Genomic DNA, 25,014 nt, shown 5'->3' on the forward strand with positions numbered 1-25,014 from the left:
ACTAGGGTGGCAGTGAGTAGGCCATCAGTATGACCCCAAGAACCATAGAGTTAGCTAGATAATGACCATTTCTGGTCTGTGAGGGAACCAAGCACAGGAAACCCCTAGGGCAGGAGGGGGAAATACACACCTCCTTCCCACTACAGAGACTATCAGACCTTTGACAACATGAGGGGTCGAACTATCACTGGAGGCCATCTAACCACCCAAGAAGGTGAGATGACCAAGGCCCAGACAGCAAGCGAAGATGAGGGTCTCGAACGGCCAGACTCTTTCAAGGAACGAAGTGCCCTGGGACACTATAACTCCCTGAGATTTAGATAATCTTTGTTGGATACTGGCCCTGGTGAGATAAATCAGGAACCTTGCTTTCCTGAGTAGGACCTTGCCTTCTGAACTCCAGACAATTGCTCCTTCTATAACAGGGATCCATTATATTATTTCACCCATCCTGACAAAGCGTATGTTCTTAGAGCATCCCAATATCTGAATGTCATGGTATGTGTTCCTCAACATCCCCTGTCCCTAATAAAACCCCGAACTTCGTTCTAGTGTTTCTGTGTTCTATGGACTGACTCCTTCTTGAAACCTCTCACCATTCTAATTTAACATTTATATAGCCTCATTGTTTCAAATGTTCCTGGCCAACAACATCTACATCTGCATGCATGCCAATGACAACAAGATCTACCTTTTTAGCTAAAGAAAGTACCGGAGAACCAACAGTAGATGCCTGGTTTAGGTTCAGGATTATAATCTACTTGCCATGTGCCTGGCAAAGTCGAAAGGTTTGGTACGAGTTCTCTTTGCACTCAAGTGTCTGCAACCTGGAACTCCCTTGCCTTGAACCTCAGACTGAAAGAACTATCTGAAATTCCATAGAGGACTGCAAATCTATTGGTTTTAAGCAGCATATAACAATTAAACCCATATCTTCAGAGGCGACTCCACTCTTGCACCAGCTCAGGAATCTACAGTTAGGCACTGGCCTGCTTAATCCTCTACTATTCTCAGCAATGTGTTTGCCTGTCTCCACATCGGTGCTCTAAAACAGTCTCCAATGGTGATATAAAAATGTGAAAAAGCCCTAAATAAATAAGAAACATCGTAACTTCATACCTGTCCTGTGCATGTGGTTTGTTAGCACACAATTAAAATGAGGTCTGCTTCTCAATCAGATTGCATGTTCTGCTTGTAGTGCAGCTCTTGCAAGAAGTTTGCTATCAAGTTAGTCCTTATGTTAGCAGCATCACGCTCACAGCATGGCTCTCTCTGCCCCTAGGGATGATTCAGAGCAGGTTTATAACATTGTAAATTCCTATGTCATGTGAACCTGCGATTGCCCGCCCTTTCATGGTAAGATAACAGTTCTTCAAAGGTTTATGTTTATGGTGTGATGAAGGGATATGGGTTGTTTGACCGAAAAAACTTGACCTACTGCCCATTTGACCTAATTGTTTTTACCTCATTCTTTTTGACCTACTACGGAGGGAGACCCCCCCGCAACCCTCCCTAAAGCAGTGGGAGACCCCTGCACCCTCCCACCCCAACCTTATTCCCTTGCCTAACCCCACAACTATTTTTTTATTAAAGTGTACCATTTGACCTACTGAATTAGCTCAAAAAGATACGGTCAAATGAGAGTAGGTCAATTTAGCATTAGGTCAACTATGCCAATACCTGATGAAGTAATATCAATGCACTGAGAACTAACATGCCCATCTCAATCTACCGTTTGTTAGATCATACCTTTGATATACATTTGAATGTAGATAAGAAAAAGTACATAACTTTGTGTGCTTATTGTTATTTATAGGTATTGAGGAAGAAGCAGTACAACCAATAGCGGAGGTCAAGAAAAGGAAGGTGCGTTCTCCTAGTAGACGGGGAGGTACTATGTTCAGAGGGTGGCATTTAAAAAATGTCCAAGCCTGTTATTATTAGCAAAAGCATTAGCATCATGGGGCCTTGTCAATATTGTTAGACCATAAAAGTGCAGGAATCCTTACAATTTGACGAAGGACAAAAATGTCCCGGTGTAACCTCCCGTTATTTATGATTTGTTGTGTGAAATGTTTGAAGACAAGGCCCTCCAGTTCAATTTCCTTAGACACTTAATCGTTTTATCATCAATAAGGGGTCACAGGTTACAATGTCACTCATTACAGAATGTCTTTTACAGTAATCTATCTCTCTGGGATAGGTCCGGGTTAGTTTTCAGTAAAGCATGATAGATATTTATTTGGATGTTGGATAGTTTAAACAATTATTGTAGCCACAACTTCAAAGCATGTTGGTGCAACTGAAAATAGACTTGTAATATGCATCTTTGCCTTAACAGATGCATACTGCGTTTGCCTGTCAAGCTCTTATAGTGCCTTATTAGCTCAGTATCAAGCATTCCTTTGTTGTTCATAACACTACAAATTGAACCTTAACACTCATTTCAACTATGGCATTGATGTAACCGGCCTTATATGTGAAGGATTGGATTCATAGTGGCATGGCGTTACTGTTTATAATTCGAGTTTCATGGTTGAATTTGTAGTGTTATACAGTGAGTGTTTCTACCTTAACGTCATTATTCACACTCTTTGTAAACTTTAGTTTTTGTTAGATTAACCTTAACTCTTGATTAAAAAAGGTTTTTGATCTATAATTTCAATGGCATTTTTGTGTGGTGAGTTTGATGTACAGCGTGTGAGTGTATGTAGTATAAGTGAATCTAGCATTAGTGTTTGCCTATGTATTTAGTAGCGCATGAGTGTATGGTATATGAGCTATACGTTTTACATTTAGTAAATGTACGTAACATTTTTCATATGTTTAGTAGCTTACATGTACAAACAGTGTGTGTCATAAGTGTTTATGCATTGTACAAGTGCATGTCATAAAACTGTGCTGTGTAAGGTGTTCAGTATTTGGTGTGTAAGTGTCTGGCATCTGAGAGTAGGGCGCATAAGTCATGAAATGCAGATCTTCTATACACCTCCTATACAAATGATCACGTATTCATGGCACAATTAGAGACAGATTTCCTTGGCATCTGTGACTGCAAACCTTTGAGAGGTTCCATGTCATTTCCACAAAGTAAATTACTTCATGGTAATTTACTTCATGGAAATTACTTCAAAATGTATTTTCTTATGGGAGGGGTAATATATTTTTTATGGGAGTGGTTTGAGGGGTCCCTCCCAAGCCCCCTTCACTATAACCCTTACCCCAAACTCCAGTCCCCCCTTTCCTCCTTAACCCCCCCAAAAATGATTTTCGAAGTAATCTGCCAATGTAATTTACACTAAGTAAATTACCACTTAGTAATTTACTTCATAGAAACAACGCGTGACCCTTTGTGATACCTGTGCTAGATAGATTGGCATCCTCCTGATCAGGACTGCTGGGAAACAGGACCTCCTAAACTTCCACAGACGATTTCATGGATTCCACACAACCATCAACCTCAAAGTCTCCTTCTCTCCTCAGAAAGTACATTTCCCTTGACACCACCATAACAATAAAAGATGGCCAGCTACAGACCACAATACATCGCAAAGCAACTGATCATGCCAGCTACTTGAAGAGTGACAACTTCCACCCAGTGCACACAAAACATGCTACAATATTCAGCCAAGCATTAAGATACAATCAAATATGCTCAGACACAAGGGACCGGGATAACAACATACACACTTTGAGATCAGACTTCATAAACCGTGGATACAACCACATCATTTTGGACAGCCAGATTTACAAGGAAACATAGATCCCATGTAGCAACCTTGTAGAATACAGAGCAAAAGTGACACAAAACCGGGTGCCACTGTTAGCCACTGTAAGGAAGGCATGGTATCAAACAGTGAAGACAGACACAAGTGATCTCAGTTCAAGGGTTTTTATTGAACTTCAGTGGGTTGGTTGAACGCCTATCTAACCCAAATCTAAGGATGGGAGCAAGCTGAGGGGCGTGGCTAGATGGCCAGGGGTTAAGCAGCACATTCGGAGAGCTCCTGTTGATCCGAGATTGATCCGGCATAAATAAGCATACAAAACATGCTACGAGACACAGGATAGAAGCCATCGAACTATGAATGCGGTGCGCAGGCGGCTGTGAAGTGTCTGATGTAAATCGCTAGTGTAATCAAGAGCTGGCTAAAGGAGAAGTTCGGAGGACTCTGCGTATGGGGAAACCAAAATGGCTCCCGTCTGCAAGCTAGACAAAGACACTTAGTAGATGTGTTGGAGAAATGACACAGAGCCCGCTCTTCACAGAAGCAAACCCGGAGCATCGTGTAATGGTGGTAGAAAAGTAGCAACAGTGGATACAAAGTTATCGGAAGTACGAGAGGATGCCCAAGAAATGAGAAGCGTAATTGATTGAGGGAAATAAAATGTAGCCGAGCGTATGCATGGATAAACGCAAGAAGACAACACATTGAAATACAGACAGAGCGGCCGTGTAACAGGGTGACTTCAGACCACTGCATGTGTCCCCGAGCCGACAGATTCCATGGTAGGGTTGTCGGAGGCGGAGAGCAGCAAGCAACCTACGTGAGACACAGAGGACTCCAGCGCTTGAACCAATACGCACCCTGAGGTGGTGCCCCAGGGGGCAAGTGCACAAAGTGTAAGAATTCATCCCAGTACAGTGCCTAAGGCTGCCAAGGGACCACCACTGTGCCTGAAGCTCACCCAACGTGAAGCCTGCTAATGCGGCCGAAGGCACAGAGATCTGACTGCGCACTCTGTCGGGGTGCCCGACTCAGGGCCCGATCTCACGGAAAAGCGAGTGGAGAAAATAAAAGGCAACGGAATGCTGCCACGCACCAACTTCTGGCACAGTGTGGTTAGCTGATGAAAACGCAAGATAGCAAACCTGCTCACAGCGTCAGACAGACTGGAGTAAACAGTAGCAAGCCACAGGAATATACGAGCGCATAGCAGGTGCTCCATCTGTTTTCCGCTAAGCGCAATCATACCCAGGGTGAGTGGCCCAGCCCGAACCACCACTGACGTAGCACCTGAATGGGTGGCCTTGGAAGTGCACAGGTAAAAGCAACTGATACAACAAAGAAACAATGCACCGAGAGTAATATTGCGGAGTAGCAAGGAATTCCAACGTGAGCAGGTTGCCTTAGAACAAATAAGGGTGAGAGTGTGACCAAGATCAGGAGTCGGCAAACTCGCGCTACACAAGTAGCTTTAGGGTTTTCACAGTGCGCCGCACGAATGCACACTTGGACAGAGGGCAACCCTCCCACACTGCTGCCCCCTGAGCTAGCGAGGAGGCCCCTGGTCCCCCCTTACATGCAATCAGGCCCGGATATTTTGCAGTAGCGGAGCCGGCACACGAAGCACGCGCCCTGTGCGATGAGCAGGCTGGTGGGGGGTCATCTAGTATCGGGATCAACATTGCGGACAATGGACTGCTGGATGCCAGGCGCAGCCTGCAGGGCAAGGAAAGATAGCACATGGAGGCGGCGCAAAAGAAAGGAGGGGAGGAGTTGGTGGTGGAGGGGGGAGCCCCGACTGGACCAGCAAAACGCTCGCACAAACAGAGGTCATCCCCCCTGACACTCCCGGGGTCAGTGCAGAGACCTATGCCCCCCCTGCATATAACCAAGCCGAGACCCAGCTCAATGGCTAAGCTTAAACACAATAAGTAAGCCCGAAGATGACGGAGGCTGTAGGAGATAAAGAGGCGCCGCAGCCAGTGCAAGCGAGTCGCGGGGGGCCGGGGCGCTGAGCCGTGGACTCCAAACTAGGCGCTAGCAGTGCCCACCAGAAATAAGGAGGGGTGATCTCAAGCGATGGAGCAGGCGAAGACGCCCCTAAGTGAAACACCCCAGGATGTTGCACAGCAGGTTATAACGCATCAAACCACGAGCCTGCAGGACAGTATTAAGACGGGCCCTAAAGACCCTAACGTAGAGAAACTTACAACGTGCGGAGCAAACTCTAACACCATAAGATCCAGAAAGAAAATGTCAAATAAAGGGAGAAAAACTAAAAATAAGCAAACCACGCTTGAAACATTCGCATCTAGCCAAACGCCCCGGCGAGGCAAAGAGGAGTACCAAATGAAGGAGCACCCACTGACCCCGCAGAACCCAGAACCAGGCAACCGGCAGTTGATGGAAGCAATTGCGGTCCTGCAATCCACGTTGGAGGGAAAGATGGATGCGGTGGCAATTGATCTGACATTGCTGCACCAAGATGTCTGCGCAATCGCAGAATGCACAAGCAAACTAGAAGAACAAGTGAAGGAAAACACAGAAGTTAGGGCGCAGACAACGAAAGATGTGGATGTCCTCATGCAAAAAGTGAAGTTACCAGAGGACAGGGCAGAGGAAGCAGAAGGCTGAGCCTGCAGGAATAATATACATATTGTCGACCTGCCGGAAAGGATTGAAGGCGCAGACCCTACCAACGTGAAAAACCTACTGCTACAAGAAATTGGAGCGGGAGACTGTCCCAAGGCTTCACAATAGAAAGGGCGCATTGCTTCCTCAACAGAAGACCGCCCCAGGGCACTCCGCCCAGGCCAATGATAGCCCAGGTGCTCAATTACAGAGATCGAGAAAAGATACTGGCCTTCTCTAGGGCAGGGGGGATGATACAGAGAGACTCTGCTAAAGTGGCTGTGTACCCTGACTACACATTTCAAGTTCAGAGACGGAGGGCACAGATCATCGCCGCAAAGACCAGACTATGTAAAGCGGGACTTTAGTATATGCGTTTTAAACGAGACGTTTGCGGATAGCATCTTACCCGCAAGTATGAGAGAGGCCCTGATAGTGCCACTGCTCAAACCAGACAAGGTAAGCACGGACTGCAGATCCTATAGACCGCTGTCCTTATTAAATCAGGATAGCTAGATCCTTACAGCAATCTTGGCAAGTACACTCCAGCGGGTAATACACACGCTGATCCAACCGGGTCAGACGAGGTATGTGCCCGGAAGGAACATCTCGGAGGACTTAAGATGGCTCCATCATGTGATTTACAGCTCAGCAAATAGGTTTACGCAGGGTGCAGTCGCCTCTTTGGATGCTACAAAGGCATTTGATCCACTCGGATCAGTGGTCGAAGTGTACGAAAAGAAGTAGTGGAACTATGTTCCCTACTGGTCTGCACCGCGCCCCACAAACCCCATCGCTATGCCCTCTCCCATGCACAATACAAACCCCAAAACACATGTGCCTGCTGTTTAAGGGAACATTCAATGCAGAACACTGAAAGTGCAAGTTTCAACTTCTTCCTACACTTGTATTGCAAACCAAAACCTTTCCAGAACGGTTTCTTTTTAAAATAAAAGTATAGGAACAGTAAAACTTAATTAAAAGAAGTAGAGGAGCACCACTCCTGACCGCTCCTGACCGCTCCCGCCCACTTCGACCACTGACTGGGATTGGCTGTATGCCACGATGATAAAGATGGGGATTGGGCCGCGGTTCATGAAGTGGGTGCGCTTGATAAATAGGGAACCAATGGCCAGGGTCAAAATGGGAGGCTTGTGCTCAGGGGCATGGCAGCTCTACAGAGGCACTAGACAGGGGTGCCCACTGTCCCCGATGTTATACATTTTGGCAGCGGAGCCATTGGCAGCATACTTGAGGCAGGAATACGGGGACGTGGGCATAGACATAGACGGAATAGGACATGTGCTATCCATGCACGCAGGCGACATACTGCTGTATGTGAGAGACCCCGAGGTGAATCTGCCATACATATTGGAGGTGCTGGACAACTTTAGCAAGTTAACCGGTATTAAAATAAATAAGAAAAAGTCATGTTTGTTCCCACTGGCGGCCACAGCAAAGAGAGAGGAAGGGAACTTGTAAGATCTCCCCCTGCCCTGGTGAAGGACCTCCTTCAGATACCTGGGTATTAACATCAATCGGGATCCAAGAGCACATGGATAATACGGCGTGCGTTAGGTCGGGACTAGCCGCTTCCATGGGGTTCTGGGGTATACTGTCCCTGTGAATGATGGGGATGGCAGCATTATTCAAAATGGTGGAGCTGCCACCCCTTATGCACTGCTTTGGAAATGTCCCATACGAAATTCCGGAGCGGTTCTCTCGAGAACTGAAAAAATTGTGTAGGGGGTTCCTGTGGCAGGATGGGCACAATTGGGTAGCTCTGAGCACACTCCAGAGGCCGTACAATCAGGGGGATTAAAGGTACCAAAATGTGAGCTGTATTTCCTTGTGTGCCAGCTGCAGCACGTGATGAAATGGATGGCAAATTAACCCACAATAGAGACGGCGTTACTGCAGCCCTCGTTGCAACGACGTCACCTGAGAGATCTCCTCTGGGCACCCACCAAGGAGCGGCACGAGAATCACTACCTGGTGAAGCTGGGTATTCGAATTTGGCACAGGGCCTGCAAGATCATGGGGATAGCGGGCCCTCTTTCTCCTCAGATACCGACAGTCGCGGTTCTGGGAGATAGGGAAGAGGACAGGACTGTGATAGAAACAAGATGGGAGATACGTGGAGTGGCCACGGTGGTGGATTCGAGGAATGAAGGAAAGTGGAAGACGTTTGAGGAGTTAAGAGAGGAGGCTGTAATACAAGCGGGGTAGTTCTGTTAAGCTGTACCTCACAGACTGAACTGAATTGTAAGAGTAAATGGGAGCGGGAATTGGGGAAGACATTTGAGGAGAAGGAGTGGGGGGAGATAATGCGATATCACAAGTCGGTATCCCGAAGCGCAAGATTACAGTTAACACAAATGTACATAGTGCAAAGGGCATACCTCACACCTGCCGTTATCTCTACATTCAAAGGGGCTGGGAAGCAAGAGTGCCCCAAATGCAGGGGGGAGGAGGCTGGGCTCACACACATGCTCTGGGGATGCCCGGTTTACAAGGGTTCTGGGGGAAGGTGGCAGCCAAAGTGGCCTAAGGAGGCATTGACCTAGATGTCAAGACACCGGAAGCATGCATGCTGGGGCGATATAAGAGAAACGTGAAAGATAAACCACTGAACAAACTCAAGGATTTGATGTATATATTAACCAAGCAGAGTATAGCCATGGGATGGAAAGATGCGAGAGAACCGAGTGTGCACAGTTGGTGGAGAGATTTGGAGAAGTGGTGCACAGCGGAAACGGGGGGGTGGGAAAAGGCATTCAAAATGCAAAACACAGAGACTGGTATAGATATACAAAGATGGATAGCGTTAACGGTAACATTATTCACAAAATGTGGGCGAAAAGGAGAGAGTACAAAAGATGGAGGAGGTAGATGCAGTAATTGTAACTGTTGGACTAATTAACTTGAAGGCTGTGAGGGGTGTGTGTTACAGTAATAGTAGTTAGGAATGTATGTTATGGTGTTAAAGGTTGCAAATTGGACAAATTGGATTGAAGCCTGTTGCTCTTGTTATGTTATATAAAATCTAATAAAATCTAATAAAAAATAAAATAAAATAAAAAAGGGTGGGAGCAAGCTACGACCATCAAATAATAATAACGCAGTCTTAGTCGAGTCTCTGTCAAAATAAATTGACTAAGATAATGCATTTTGCATATAAAAGTGTAAAAACGCATAATATTGAGGTAATGGGTACTGCCATACAGAAGGTAAGTCAATATACATTTCTTGGCTTAGAAATAGACACCAAAGAGGGTTACGTCGCTATTGTAGCTGACAAAAAAAGGAAAGCAATTGCGCTCACAGCCATGATTGCCAGACATATAAAGGGACATATGAAGGAATGGGTAGGATACAGCTATTGTGGGGCATTATTGCTATATAAGCAATGTTTATGTGCTACTATGTTGTATGGTTTAGTGGCTCTATGTATGCAAGACCTGGGATGGCTGAGGGTGGTAGAAGGGACATTTTGAAAAAGAATGTTGAGGCTTCAAACCTGTGTCCTTATTGAGTTAATCAGATTGGAACTTGGCTATGACTATAATAAGAAGAGGTCTTCTATATATACAATCTAGGAACACCCCCATATGCCTAGCATTGAAATTGATGGGATCATTAGTATCCAGAGAAAGCCGGGATCCGTTTGCTATACTAGCACAGGATTCTTTTAAAGAGATAGATTAGATCCCGAATTGGGAGGAAGACTAATACATTCTGGAGAAACTCATTATGAAAAAAGTGGAGGTCTGGGACTGGGCAGCAAACTTTGATCATCTCTCCCAGTTAAAACAAGGGAGTGAAACTATTTACTTAACTCGCAAGTTCAAAACCCCTCACCATTATGTGAAACTGTGTTGTAGTGCTGCACTGTGGAGATTTATATTATTGATTAGGATAAACAAACTTCCGGTTCTACTTAATATGGGTCCTGGTTTGGGCATTCCCTATATTGAAAGAACTTGCCATATGTGCAAACTGACGAGTGCTTTAGAAACTCCTCAGCCCATATTCACACAGTGTCCAGTTAATGGTCCCCTCTATATGACTAACTTGGGAATATATGTGAACAACTTAGATAATATAAAGAACGACAAATTCTGGTGGTATTTTGTGAACTCTGAAAATCAATCTGTCTACATAGCTTTACATCATGTGTGGTTAAAGGTGAGGGGAACACTGAAGGACTAGGTGCAGATAAAAGTTCTTGTAATAGACAAATGGAGAAGACTGAGACTGTAATAATGTATGTGTAAATTGTAAATTAATGTATGTTATAAGGATGTAATGTTGAAATGTCTCTTCTTTTTGATTTTATAAAAAAGATGATTAATTTGGTAAAATGTTTTAATAATGATGCATATTTTAATATTTAATTTTGTATAATGTGAAAAGTTCTTTGAACTGTAACACATTACATTCTTTTTTTTAAATACAAAAGGGTGTGGGACAATAATGTATGCAACAAGGAAAAGTGTTCAAGAAATAATATGTCAGGACAATTGAGCAGTTGGCTACCCTTCCCCATGTTTTCAGCACGGGGCAAGGTGGCACATTTGAGCTTCGCACACACTCTGGCTTCTCTGCCACAAGGATGCAGTTCAAAGCACAGACATCAGGGCCTTCTGCCAAAGTATCTTTTCCAATAACAGTCTCTTACTGCAGAGAGCCTGACGTAACAAACAAATATCAAAGTTCCATTTCTATTAGGTCTTCACCTGGACAAGTTCTTGCTTCCAGTATTTCTCACGGGTCTCCCTCCTTCAGGCTTGGACCCCTTTGTACCACAATGTTTACTCTTGGTCTCCCTCCTTTGGGCTCGGACCATGTATCTCCCTCGTTCGGGTTCGGATCCTCTTGATATCAAAACCAAAGTCTTTCAAATGTGCAATGGGTTTTGCTTAAACTGTTGCAGTACCACTTCGATTTACTTCATACAATATTCTCATACATTTTTTGGCTTTCATTTCTCTTGGCGGGATACCTTACACGCAGCAGTATTCAAACATTGCGTCGCAACCCTCTGGGGGCCCGCCGCCTCATGTCCAGGGGGGTCGCACACACACAGTCTGAAGAAAAAAAAAATGAAAATAATTTCTTTTTTGTCTAAAATCTAGATTATTTTACTGGCATGGCACCTTAATATTAACCTGTCCATTGGAAACAAGAACGCAGATTCGATAATGTGTGGGAACATCTGTTAATTCAAATGAGTTTTAAAAAAAGTAAAAAATTGCAAACTCATTTGTATACATATTCAGATCTTCCTTACAGTTTGCCTGACAGACGTATTACTAGTACCCTTCTGGTTCAGGCATTCATATCAACATGCATATTTTCCGGGGCTTTGCTGTTCGTGTTGCTGTAAATATGACTGCACTGAAGATTTGTCTAATTTTTTATCCGGTTGTTTTCCATGATATCAGTGCTGACCGTTTCTCTTTCGTGTTTACTGCAGGACAGGGAAGTTGAGTAGGACCAGGGGACTGTGAGATAATCTTAGTGTGATAAGGAAAAGAGGTTTTTGAATTTGTTGAGGGTTTTGCTTATGGTAGAGTATTATGTTTTAATGTCGATAGTTGATGGATGGGTAGGGCAACACATGTACCTTGCAACAGTATATGGGCCTTTCCTGCTCATGTGTGACTGTGTCAGACATGTTGGCAAAGCTGACATCTTTCTGCCCTGGCCTCTCTGTTCTGAATTGGACATTATTGGTCTATTCTCTTGCTTCACGTAGGGCTCAATCATGGAAGCGAAAGCCCCAACCCCATATGGTGGATGGCAGGGCAGATTCCAGCCCAAACGCAATACAGTATTGAACTTCTGTTTACCAAACTCTTTTGGGTTGAAAATCTTTCCTTAGTGTTCGAAATACTTTATTGAAGGAACATTCAGCACTGGGTAGATGTCAGCACATCAGTAAAACCCAAACCAAATCTACAACCAGTGGCAATAATACAAAGGTACCTATAAAGCATGCATTTACAAACATTTCTGGAGGAAAAGGATGCACGGGGGAAGACATATCTAGCAAGAATTGGCAATACCAGCCGTTTGGGCTTTAGACTAGGCATGAGAAATGCACTTGCCAGGCACTGCTTTCGTGGTATTAACTGCCCATTGATGGTAGCGGTTGCAAAATGTTGCGAGTAATCGGATATCTAATAGCTGTGCCTGGCAAATGCCTAATCCTTATAATAAGCCAAAACAGTTGACTTTGCCAATGATTGTTTTTAACAGGACTTCAGTGAGGGACATGCATAGTACTTATAAAATCAATTGGCTGAAGGGAGACCTGGTTTAGACATTTTTATTATACCAGTAGTATATTTACAACTCCAATAACTACAAAGTTTGATTGTAAGGTTTGATTAAAGCGAGCTGAACGAGTTCCCATGAGGGGGTGTTTTGGGCGGGAGGGGCAGAAACTTGGTGGGAATGGCCATGGAGATTAGCATGGCTGTGGACAGTCAATGGGTTGGCAAACCCCCAAACAACACCTTCATGCTTTGTGCTCCTCATATGCCATTTCTTTCTCCTATCTGTACTCGAATGCAATAGTTTTGGCTTGTATGTGGCTCTGCCCCCTAATAGCTCAAGCTAAAACTTAATTGTCTGATCATCGCCACTTTTGAAAATGGTACTGAAAATGTGTGCATATTGTGAGCGGAACGTGCCACACATTTATCCCTGGTGTTCTTCTGCATACAAAATTCCATACTACATGACTGGCATCTCTAATAGTGCCACTAGTGGACACTTCAAATGCATATGAAAAGTGGCATCACACCCTGCGTATTTGTGACATACTGAAACATTCCATTCAGCCTCTTTAAGTTCTAGTAATCTTGGGAATTGTTTCTTAGCATACTGATTGTTAGTGGCATTCTCTGTTTTTAGAACATACATGGATCATAGAGAAATACAGCCGCTGTCACCAATGTCCAGTAAAAAAATACCATGCCTCCCCCATCTGCCCCCCAGCGCCACTTGCAAATGATTTGGCTTTTCACCCAATTTTAAAGTTTGTTCTAAAATACAGCATTTTAACCCATTATTTTAAACAAATACCAGGGGAGAGAACCCCCCCCCTCCGAAACTCCCTTGATTGGTACGGGTTCCCTTGCTACGCTTGGTTGCTATGGCATATCGGATGTTTATGCCCTTCCACTTAAACAATTCACCAGCCGCTACTGGCCCTGGGACTGTGCTGGGAGCAGGGTGTAGGGGGAAGCCCAGGAATTGAGCTGGGAGCAGGATGGGCGGGGGCATGAGATAGTGGTGGGAGCTGGGTGAGGAGAACCCAGGGTCTGTAGTGGGGTGGGGAGAGCCCACGGACTATACTTGGAGCAGAGAGCGGCAACGGTGCACAATAGTTAATAGACATTTGGACTTAGTGCCCATTTGGCATTTCAGGGGGACCCAGGCCAAAAAAGTTTGAAGACCACTGCCTACAGAGACCTTCAATTGCGCACACTCACAGTGCCGGACCACTCTGTTAGTGGTCTTGTATCTTTTCTTCTCAAGTTCAAGCATTCCTCAGCAGTCTAGCTTTACTTGTGTCTTTCATCACACACGTTTAACAAAGTTCGTTCCAGCGCTCGTTATATAATGTTGCCGCTTGCATCTTTGATTTCAACACAGATCGGTCTTGCATCGGTCTCCCCAACTCACTGGCTGTGTTGATCTCTCTAATGCTTCTTTGTTCTTGGAGCCAAGGACAATACCCTGGTGGCTTCCGCTCCTCCCCACCTTGGTTGGTTATGCGGGAGGGCCTTTGGTATCTCTGAAACACAATAAAGGAGTCTTCTGTTTTGTTTGGTTTCCTGGTCTTATGCTTTCTGCTTCGAAGGTTTCTGGAAAGTAACGTTTCCTGCCAAAAAGGTCATGGGTATTTCTCTCCTTGCAAACCCTTCGTGGTTTCCCGTCTTTCTCCCCTCCTTCAGCTGCCTACTCGAAACTGCTGATACTCTGTGTGCTTTGCCTCGCTGAGAGTGTGCTCTCGTGCTCCGCCTTTTATCTGTGTGGGGAAGTTTAATGGAAGTCAGGTGTGAGTGATTATCATTAATTGCCGGACTTCGCCTGACCATAGTAGCGGAACATGTCAGGTACACTGCTCGGGTGTGAGTCTGTTTTATCCCAGAGCGGGCTGTCCCTGTGAATGGGAAAGTGTGATGGGAATGGGGATCTGGGGGTAAAGTTCCCACATATCCTACCTGGTAGGATGGGTTAAAGGTGTTACAATGTGAGGGATTACAGGGTGAGGGATACCGTGTCTCGCCATCCGGTGTCCCACTCCCACTCCCCGAAGACCCTTCACCCAGGTGATCCTCCCGCACTGGCCAACACCCAGGAACTGGATCCAAAAGCGATGGCCGTGTCCTGGCCACCTGGATGACAGATCCCCTGGGACTAGCGGGTGAGACACCTTCTGGTTTCTCAAACCACATACAATCCAAAACTGGAAGCTCTCTGCAAGATTGCTAAGGAACTCCAACCCATCCTGCAACAAAATGAACGTCTGAGAAACATTTTTCCTGACATGCCCCTCCTTGCTTTCAGACAACCAGCCAATCCGAAGGGATTGGTGGTTAGAATCAAACTATATACAAATAGCACAGTTTATGGAACTGTTCCTTGCAGAAACAAAAGATGACTAATGTGCCCACATATCAACATTTCAGACACAATCAAGATACCCCACACAGGACTGGGCTTCAAAATTGTGGAGCAGTTTACATGTGCATCGAGCAATATTATTTACTTGATTATGTGCATGAAATGTCCCAAATGTGGCCACTATGTTGGTGAAACTAGTCAACCTCTACTTAAACGCATGAATATCTATCAGTAAAGCGTCAAGCGATGTACTAACCAGAGTCCAGTGGGTGAGCATTTCTTTCGTAAGGTAATCATACTCTTGATGATCCCAAGATTGCTTAACTCTGGTATAATTTCAGGACTGAGAAAGAGTATACAAACTACTGAAGGACAACAGAAGAGAGAGACGGAGGAGCAGCAGCCAATCAGTGCGAGACACAGAGAAACACGGAAAGTGCAAAGGAGAAGCTGGCAATGCTGAGGGAGAGCCGCGAGCAGTGCACTGTCGAAGTCCGGCAGAGAAAGTGAAGCTGCAGGATGACATTGTGGCGGTTGAGAGTAACACCAACATCATTCAGAAAGAGACAGAGCCTGAGAACCAGCAAGGACAGGCAACGGAAGGCAGAGACGGTGTGCGGCAAAGGAAGAGCGGAAGAGGACCCTGGGCAACAACCAGGCAAGCACCCGACAAACACCGAGGGTAACGGGCGATGCTCAGGGAACGGCAGGGGCAAGCTGGCAGCGGCGTCGATGACACGGTACATGTATAATGAATCGAAATACCCACTCCTTCATCACAGTATTTGGCAAAACAATATCCCAAGTCCATTGAGAAGAGAAACCAGGGTCTTGGACCTGAACAGAAATAGTACAGATCAAGAAGCTGACCACAGTACTTGGCAGGAGAGTATACCAAATCTGTGCAGAAGAGAAACCAAGGTCTGGAACCCAAACAGACATAGTACAGATCAAGAAGCTAAACACAGTACTTGGCAGGAGAATATACCAAGTCTTTGTAGAAGAGAAACCAGGGTCTGGGACTTGAATAAAATTAGTGAAAATCAAGAAGCTACTCATCCCCTATGGTTAGATCACTCTTCTGCCTGCCATTTTTTTTTACCTCAGAGGAGAAAGGAGCTTGCCACTGAGCCCTCTCCAGAACAAGCAAAGCTTGTAGTTTACTGTTCTGTATGTAATGATGTGTATTGCGTGATTACGGTACCTAGATATGTGAAATTATAACATGTATGGTAAGCCGTCATTTGTATATATATGTTGATGCACTGCCTTAGGTACTGTTTATTGTATATTTAAACTAACTATGACAAAAGAAAGAAAGTCAAAAAGACAATAGAAAAAAATCGTTTTCTGTAAAAAAACTTGTTGAAAAAAAGAAGATATAATAGATTCACTTGCCAAATAATAAACACTATGTGAACCTAACTAAGCATAGTATTCTTCTAACTGCATGATGGTTACAACAGACATAGAGATACCCATGTCAAGACTAACATGATAAACTAAAAACATTTGCATGAATGAATGTGAATATGGAAAAATATGTGGCAGGACGTCCCCCTTGTTTCAACTCATCCCCTACAACACAGTACTTGGCAGGGGATTATACCAAGTCTGTTCAGAAGGGAAAACAGGGCCTGGGACCCAAATCATGATAGATTAATACAACCTAGCCTTGTGAACGTTGCGAGAAAGCCAAGAGAAGGAAGTCATTCTCTTGGCATTGTGAAAAGGCTAAGAAAAGGCAGGGGAAGAGGGACATTCCCCCTGGTGCTTGATGAACATTGTGAAAGAAGAAAGAAGCCAAGAGAAGGGAGCCATTCTCTTGGCATTCTGAAGAGACTAAGAGAGATCCGGGGAAGGGAGACATTTTCCCTGGTGTTTGATGAACATTGTGAAAGAAGCAAAGGGTAGGGAGTCATTCTCTTGGCATTGTGAAGAGCCCGAGAAAAGCCAAGGGAAGCGAGTCATTCCCCCTGGTGTTGATGAACATTGTGAAAGGCCAAGAGAATGGAGTCATTCTCCTTGTATTGTGAAGAGCCTGAGGAGGGCCAGGGAAAGAGAACTGTCCCGTCCTGGTGGTTGTGAACATTGTGTGGGAAACCTGGGGAAGGGAGTCATTCCCCCTAATATTGTGAACTGTATGATAAATGCCAGGAGAAAGAAGTTGTTCATCCTGGTGCTGTGAAAAGTGTTAAAGAAACCTGAGGAAGTTTAGGGGAAGAGGAAGCCACCCCTCTAACCTTGTGAAGTTACAAGACTTTTTTTCCATGTGAGTTGGTGGAACGCCAAGTCAAGAGTGCCATTGAGACTTTTGAGTTTTGACCTTTTTGGAAGAATGTTCCTTTTCATCGCCTGAAAATGAACTTTGGTTTATCATCCAGAACAACAAAGCCGTTCTTCTGGATCAAAAAGAATACCACTTTATTTAGATTTGATTTAGAATGTAAAACACTTGTGTATAGGCGCGTTATAAATGCTATATCATATCATACTTAGTTTAGGCAGGGAACCCCCTCTTAGTAATAGGGATCGGTAGGTTGTTTTTCTTTTGTTTTGTTCAATAAAAGTTTATGACCAGGAATATGCCACCTGTGTGTCAGTATCCTACTTCTACACCCTTACACCAAGAAGTGGGATAATATTCTTATGTTGTGGATAATATCAAGGTATGATTGATTAGTTCAGTGAAGGTAGGTTGCTCTGGTTTGGTGAAAGCTCATGAGGAAGGATGATCAGACTGACCACACAAATATTTGAAACCATTATATATGACCACTAGTTTCCAGATAGGAGAAATCCTTTCAAAGAACTGCATAAGTCGTGCAGGTTTTTAAAATGTAGTCTACTTGGGGAGTTACTGTGTTACATATATCACTAACTGTACCTGGCGTATCATAAGCTGATCTAGTGCTCTCCCGATCTCGCTTGCTCACACACACACACACCACACTCACTCACTCCCTCTGCGCTCTCTTTTCTTTACCTCTCTCTCTCTTTGTCCTTCCCTCTTTCGCTCTCTCTCTATGTTTCTGTCTCTTTCTATGTGGGTGGGAGTCATGGAGACAGGAGCATAGCTGGTAAAGCCACCCCAGCCATTGCTGACAGCTTCTGTACCAGAGGAAATAAACAAATAAATACAGATATCTTTGGGGTTAGCTGCGCAGAGTTGCAAAAGCCTCTATTTAATAGAATTATAATTATAATAATTGTACAAATATTGCATAGTGTCTCTTGTTAAAAAATATCAATTTTAATTTCTAATGATCACTTCCAGTAGTGATAATAAGAATATTACAGTTGTCTTATTGACAGAGTACATTATAAAAATCTAAAATAGCCATGTAAATTATTTTCAGATAGAATGTTATTCTTCTAAAATGGGCAGTCTTTTACTTTCCTACTGTACTCCTTCGAAATACCCATATGAAAAAGGGGGAGAGTAGCACCAGTGAGGGTTGCAGCCTGCGTTGCATAAGTTGAAGATTTGTAAAAACTTTTCTGTAGCCTGTGAATTGGGATGAAGTTGCAAAGGCTTTGGTAACGTTCCCCCTGTATTGTCTACAATTCATAGCCAGTTCGTACAGATGCAGAAGCAACACAAGGTCACAGGCTCGAGGAATGGTACAGAGTTGAGCATGAGGTTACAGGAAGCATTGCAAGGCAGGCACATGTGCCTCCTTCTAGGAGAGAGTTATAGGCAGCCAATTAGCACAGTCCTTACTTATCATGAACTGCGATGACTCTTACTGCCAACTGTAGTCTGGAAATATGACACGCCTGTCCTGCTTCGTGCAATGAGCTGCTTACCCACTGGACTGCGGTGCTTCTGCCCATGCTGGCACCTTCATCAAGGGTCATCGGGGGCAGAGAGAGGCGTGTAAAACAGGCGATGGAATACCAACATTAATCTGGCTGCAGGGGCTGCGCACTCAGCGATAGTCGCCATGTTTGTCCGGGCACGTTAGCCAAGGGAAGAGGCCCTGCCCCTCTGCAACAGGCGCACATATCGGAACAGGCTCTCTTGGTCGCCATGACAGTCGTCCCCGTAGCGGCACGCCAGAAGCAGTTAAAAGCAGCCTACCTATTCATTCAGATGCGTCTCAATGCTCTGAATGCAGCCCACCTCGTTGTTCCCGCATTCTGCCCTGGCAGTCAGTCCAGTCCTGCATTGGCCTTGTCCCTTTCTTCCCCTGCCCTTGCAACCAGAGGTGTTGCTAGGGGGTGGCTGAGGGGCTATAGTCCCTGGTCTTTTAGTTGTAGCCTTGGATAGAAGTTCAGCAGCTACAACCAAAAGGCTAGCTAGCCCCCAGTCCCTACATTAGCATAGCCCCCTGGATCTTTTCCAGACCTAGCAACACCCCTGCTTACAACATACCATTTGTTCGTGCCTGGTTCCCTTCCTTCGGGTTCACTTGTTGGTTCTTTTTCTTCTCTTGCCACCCTCCTCTCCTTCAGCAGACATTCTGTTCCTCCTTCCTCCCTGCCACCGGCCTGTTGCGTGATTCTCAACTGGTTTCCAGTAATCAGTTTCTATACCGCCTTTCCAGCTTCTGTGGATTCCTGCACCTAAGAACACCATCTGTCCGGCTCCCCTTTCAGTGCTCTGCACTGTCCCAGTGCCACATGCATCAGGAGAAGCCATACCGTGGTACAGGAAGGATTCCCATGAGGATCCGGCGTGGTCACTTCTCGGGAGTCTCTTGGGTTGCCTCTTAGTGTCACCAACAAAATGGCTGAGTCGGGAGAAGAGACCGGAACAAATGGTGCGCAGAGAAAGCGAGATATGCTCCTCAACAAGATAACTCTTAACTCTTGCAGTGCCTCTGGAAAGCGCTGCAAGCGTTTGGGCCAATGAGCTGTGGGAATACCTGTGAACCTTGAGTGGTCGCTAACACCTCAAGTATCTCCTGGCATATGTGCGTTTGGAAATTAACTGTCTAAGGGGTCTCATCACCTGGTCCGTGTTAGGGAAAATTCTCTGTTAAGGCTAATTTCCCAAACCTAGTGAGTCCCCCAGCAGCTTTGCTGGATTTTTGGGGTTTATTTTTTTCTCCTGCTAAGAGTGAGACTCTTTTTCTCCCACTCTTAGACATGATTTGAGATATCCCTTGACTTTGTAATGTGTTTTATGGGCTATGGGGTATTTTACTCCATAGGGTTTCATGTGGTTTTTGGTACGTGTGTTACACAGCACCCTCAGTGCAGTAACACAGGGGTGTCATAGTGACCCCCAAACATAGACTCCATACCCTGGGACTGACTACTGTCTCCCAGGGCATGTAAAGTCACCATTGACTTTACTAGTCTTAAATTGGGAACAGAACCAGTACAAACCATCATATTGTGGAAGTACTGGTAGGGGTAATTAGATTGCCCCTGGGTCTGTGTTTCGAAGGGGCACTGTGCAGTCCCCCCTCGTCGAGTTTCTGGCTGGTGGCAGTGGTTACCACGCGAAATATTCCTTAAGAATATTTACTATGGGATTTTCCCATTAATTTTAAACGCACCACTTTTTGGTGCAATGTTATTTATTTAATATTTATTCCCCGGTTGGGTCTTTTTGCCATAACTCGGTTTTAAAATGGCATTTGTGTTCGCCTCTGTAACTCCAACCCAAGTCGAGCCCTTTGTTCAACTTTTTGGCGGGCTTCTACACAGAAGCCTCCAAAAGTGGTGCCACTTTGTCTGTGTCTACAGGATGTGTGGAGGTTGCCTCGGCAACTCAAGTCGCACTGTTGTGTGATTGGCCCAGTGGTGAGCCGTCCGGCTCAGCACTTAGCATGTTTGAGTGACAGCTAGTACTGATGAATGGGGGTTTTCTGCATAAAAGCAGGGCTTTGGGGACTGGAACTTCAGAAGTCGCCACAGGACCAAAGAATCCGAAGAGGGAGAAGCTGAGCCGACCTGCAACGACGACACCACCGGTGGAGCCCTGCTGAACCGCCTCACCACTTCTTCCAACGACAGAGGAGATCTTCATCCCGAAGAGTCTTCTTCCTTTGACTGGTGGGGATAACCAGTTTGCCCACCTTTTCGCCTTCCCGGATCATCTCATGGCTGCCTTGCCTGTGCCAAGCACCCCGGCAACCGGGATACCATGTTTTACCACTACCGCGAATAAAAAGGTAGTACCTTTTAACCGGAGAACTCCACGGCTGGTTTCTTCCCTGGCAGTGCAACGATCTTCAGCTTTCCTCCACGTCGAGATCTTCTCTTCCTTTTGACGATGCCGCGACTTGCACCCGCTGCCACGAACAACTGCCCCCGCTGGAGGATTCCCTCCACTTTCAAGGTACTGTGTCCGCCTGGCCTCCCACGCAACGGTCTGTGTGGGGTGTCTCTTAAATCCTCAATTTACCACTTGGGTTGGCCCTAGGCTGGCGAACTGAACTTTTCTGAGCTGAACTAATTCCTTTTTGAACTCTCTGCAAGACTTTTCAAGCCTTTTAAACTGTGTGATCTTGGGCGCATTGGTGTTCTACTCTCTCTAAGAGGGAGCCTGGCCTCTGAACTTTTTGCTCACAAGTAGACTTTGACTTTCCTGCCTTGCTGGGTGCTTCTAAAGTATTGTGTTGTGTGCTTTTCTAATTTCTGCCTTTTTCCCTCCCTTTTTATTGGAGTGCCATCTTTAGTTAAGCGCTCACCTCTGTCTGAAAATAAGTGGTGTTAACTAAGACTTGTCTAATAAGGAATAAGGGATGTATATATATTAATAGTGACTGTGTTTTGAACTTGCTTACAATAATAGTGCTGGAGTGTTTCTAAGTGTGTCTTTAAATAAATAATTATATACTTTGATACCAAAGCTCTGGTCAGTGTTTGCTTGCGCTACTTTATTTTGGTACCTATCTTGTATACTCTTTATACTGTCTAACTCTTCTTGAGAGAAGTCTGGCTGCTCAGCCACAGCTACCAGGTAAATCTGGGTGGTACAGACTGCTACCAATCGGGTTTACTGCCAACACCTGTAGTCTTAAGGGAACTGCACAGGTTTCTGCCTAACAATCCGTAGTGCTGGTTCCCAGGACTCTTCTTCTGGATTAAATCCTTTCCAGCAGATGAAATAGTCTACAATTTCACAGGAATCTGAAATAGCCTTATTCTCAGGCTCTGTCGTGTCCATGACATTTGGAACTGTAAAGCTCATTCACTGATGCTGAGAATGGGAAGGTTTAAAGAGTGTTGACTTTGCCAATGTCTGTGAAATTGCAATTTAACAGCTAATGTGGAAACGAGTTCAAGAATTTGGAAAGGATGGCGAGGGGGTGCTTGTGCCCGAGAGAGCCCAGCAAGATGGCTGCAGGAAGACGGAGCACTGAAACAGGCAATCTTTGGCACCTAATTTCATTGTGCTTTGAACTGTGGAATTTGTCGAGCACCATCAGATGCCGACAAAGCCAGTACTGAGGCATGCACAGGTCGACTTGGGAGCGTGTGGGTGCCCTTTGAGCAGTGACCTGCCATGAGCGCGCTCTGATGGCCTGCGATCAACATGCGGCCTGCTGCCTTCCCTGCCGGGCCAGCTTGCTGGAAGTGTCTGATGGTGGGCAGAGGGCCGGGGAGGACTCCATTGTGTTTGGGCGCTGAACCAATGTGTGTGGTGGTGCCAGGAATCAACAAGAGCCATCTGGTGCTGCATGGTCCTGGAAGAGGAGGTGGAGAGTGCGGCCTGCTGCTGCTGCAGGGCTCATTGAACCGCGTCCGGACGCAGGCTGCCCCCCTTACCAAAAATATCTGGATTGAAAATGCATTACTACTGGATTTTCCCAAACGTTTAAATCCTCTTTAAATGCAGAAAATCCAATTGTACTCACTGGATTGCATTTGGCTTGCTTTTGGCTTAATACACCCGACATATGTTAATTAGCAATCTTCAGTGGAATGCAATCCCAAAACAATCTAAGCAATCCAATCCCCAACCAATCCACTAAAAATCCAAAAGCAATCCAATCCCCAAACAATACACTAAAAATCCATTGCTGGAAATTGGTATACCCTGAACATTAGCGACTAGGCATTATTTACTGGAGAAATTAGTTAAGTTCAGTTGGACTTGTAATTTGCACCAATAAAATGCAAAACAAATTAAACCTAAACTCTGCGAAAAGTTTAACCAGATTAAAATGCTAAATAATTGAAACCAATGTTGAAACTAGTTTGACATTATTTTTCCAACATTTAAATGCAGTAAAAATGTGTGCCTGTATTACTGGATTGTTTTTACAGAGATACAAGTTGGAAAAAATCCCAAATAAATCTTCCATTGTATCCTTGCTTATAAAATAATCCAAAATAAATGCAGTAAAATGTCTAGGGTTGCTGGATTGGTTTTATTGAGAAACAAGTTGAAAGAAATCCAAAATAAATCCTCCACTTTAAGACCAAACAATCCTTATTTGTCAAAAAATCCCAAATAAATCCTGTAAAAATGCGTGCCTGCCAATTAGTGTTAGTGGATTGTTTTTACTGAGAAACAAGTCAGTAAAAATCCAAAATAAATCCTGTAAAAGTGCGTGCCTGCCAGTTAGTGTTAGTGGATTGTTTTTACTGAGAAACAAGTCAGTAAAAATCCAAAATAAATCCTCCAACCTAGACAAATAAATCCTTGCTTGCAAAAATCCACAAAAAAATCCAAAATAAATGCAAAAAAATCTGCAGTTTGAAAACAAGCCAGAAGCAATCCCAAAACAATCCAAAAAGTGGGGCCTGAGCTGGGTCTGGCTGCCCGCTGGTGACCTAGTGGTGTTGGTGCGATTTCCGAGCTCCGCAGAGGGCGAGATTTATCCCCGCTAACAGGGTGAGGACATTGTGAGTGTATTGGCGCTGGAGCACGGCAACAGCACTGCGGCACGCCTACACTAGGCATACAGTGCTAGTAGCAACAGATTAATGGGCTGATTGAAGCCCGCACCGAGGGCGGGTGGACCTTGCTGGCAAGTGGTGGAGTCCGCCTCTCTGCCCTGTGTGCAGATGCTCTTGAGGGGCAGTGTCCACGGGCGGAGGGCATCCGAACACAGCATTCTGCGTTAAGCGAGCTGCGGGCTGCACAGAGCTGTGCTACTGTGACATGAGGCGGCATGGAATGCAGCTGTCGGTGGGCCCTACTCCACAACCTGAGGATCTATGGTCCGTGTTGGGGCTGTGAAACGCTCGTTTCAGATGTGTCAGATGCCACTGAACCACTGAACAAGATACAGAGGCAATGAGCGCCGAAAGCGAGGTTATTACATCTTAGCGGCGACACCCCTCATCAAGGGCTCGTCCCCACATACGCCACAGTCATTCATCCCATCTTGACCATGTTCCATTCTCTGCCCCTCTCATCTTGTGATTCCCCACCCCCTCGGATACCCAAAATAAGAGGCAGGACCAGTTGGCTGAGTGGAAGTTGAAATTGCCACAGCACACTTTATTAAGCATACATAAAGTCAGGAGTTAGCTTGCAGGTGTTCCCTTTCTCCGCCACACCTCAGGATTCTACGCTGATCGTGCCATCCTAACCACCCATTCAGGTCCTGAGGACCCTGTTGGGGGCCCTTCACTCCCATGTTCCCCTCTCTACCTATGGCTATTTATCACTTTACTTTTTCACTTAACTTTTTTCCACTTTACTTTTTCTCACTTAACTTTTTCCACTTTACTTTTTCCTCTTTACTTTCCCCACTTTACTTTTTACACTTTACTGTTCCCACACACTTAACTTCCCACTTTACTTTCCCACCTTAATTTCCGACTTGACTTTCCCCTTACTCTTCACTTTACTTTCCCACATTACTTTCCCCCCTTTCCCTTTCCCATTTGTTAATCTTACTTTCCCACAATGGTTTGAGTTTATGGCCCTTGTTTAAGTAGTGTGTTATGCATGAGGATGGGAAACAGAATAACTCTGTACACCAGTAATCAGACCAACTCAGGAAGGCAAAAGGCCTCATTACGACCATGCCGGTCTGGTAACAAGCATGCCGGTAAACCTACTGGCACCCTTGTTACTGGACCAGCATAGTACGAA

General features: G+C 45.1%; 1 protein-coding gene across 1 annotated transcript in view; it reads left to right on the top strand.

Annotated features, from left to right (window-relative positions):
- Positions 1–25,014, top strand: part of LOC138488500 (cyclic nucleotide-binding domain-containing protein 2-like) — an 808,593-nt gene that overhangs the window by 126,079 nt on the left and 657,500 nt on the right. The window contains exon 2 of the mRNA XM_069615519.1: positions 1,817–1,866. Coding sequence (XP_069471620.1) covers positions 1,817–1,866 — 50 coding nt within the window. The remainder of the gene's footprint in view (positions 1–1,816; positions 1,867–25,014) is intronic.

This window comes from Ambystoma mexicanum, chromosome 9 (genome assembly GCF_040938575.1).
Source record: "Ambystoma mexicanum isolate Mex_15411 chromosome 9, UKY_AmexF1_1, whole genome shotgun sequence".
NCBI lineage: Eukaryota > Metazoa > Chordata > Amphibia > Caudata > Ambystomatidae > Ambystoma > Ambystoma mexicanum.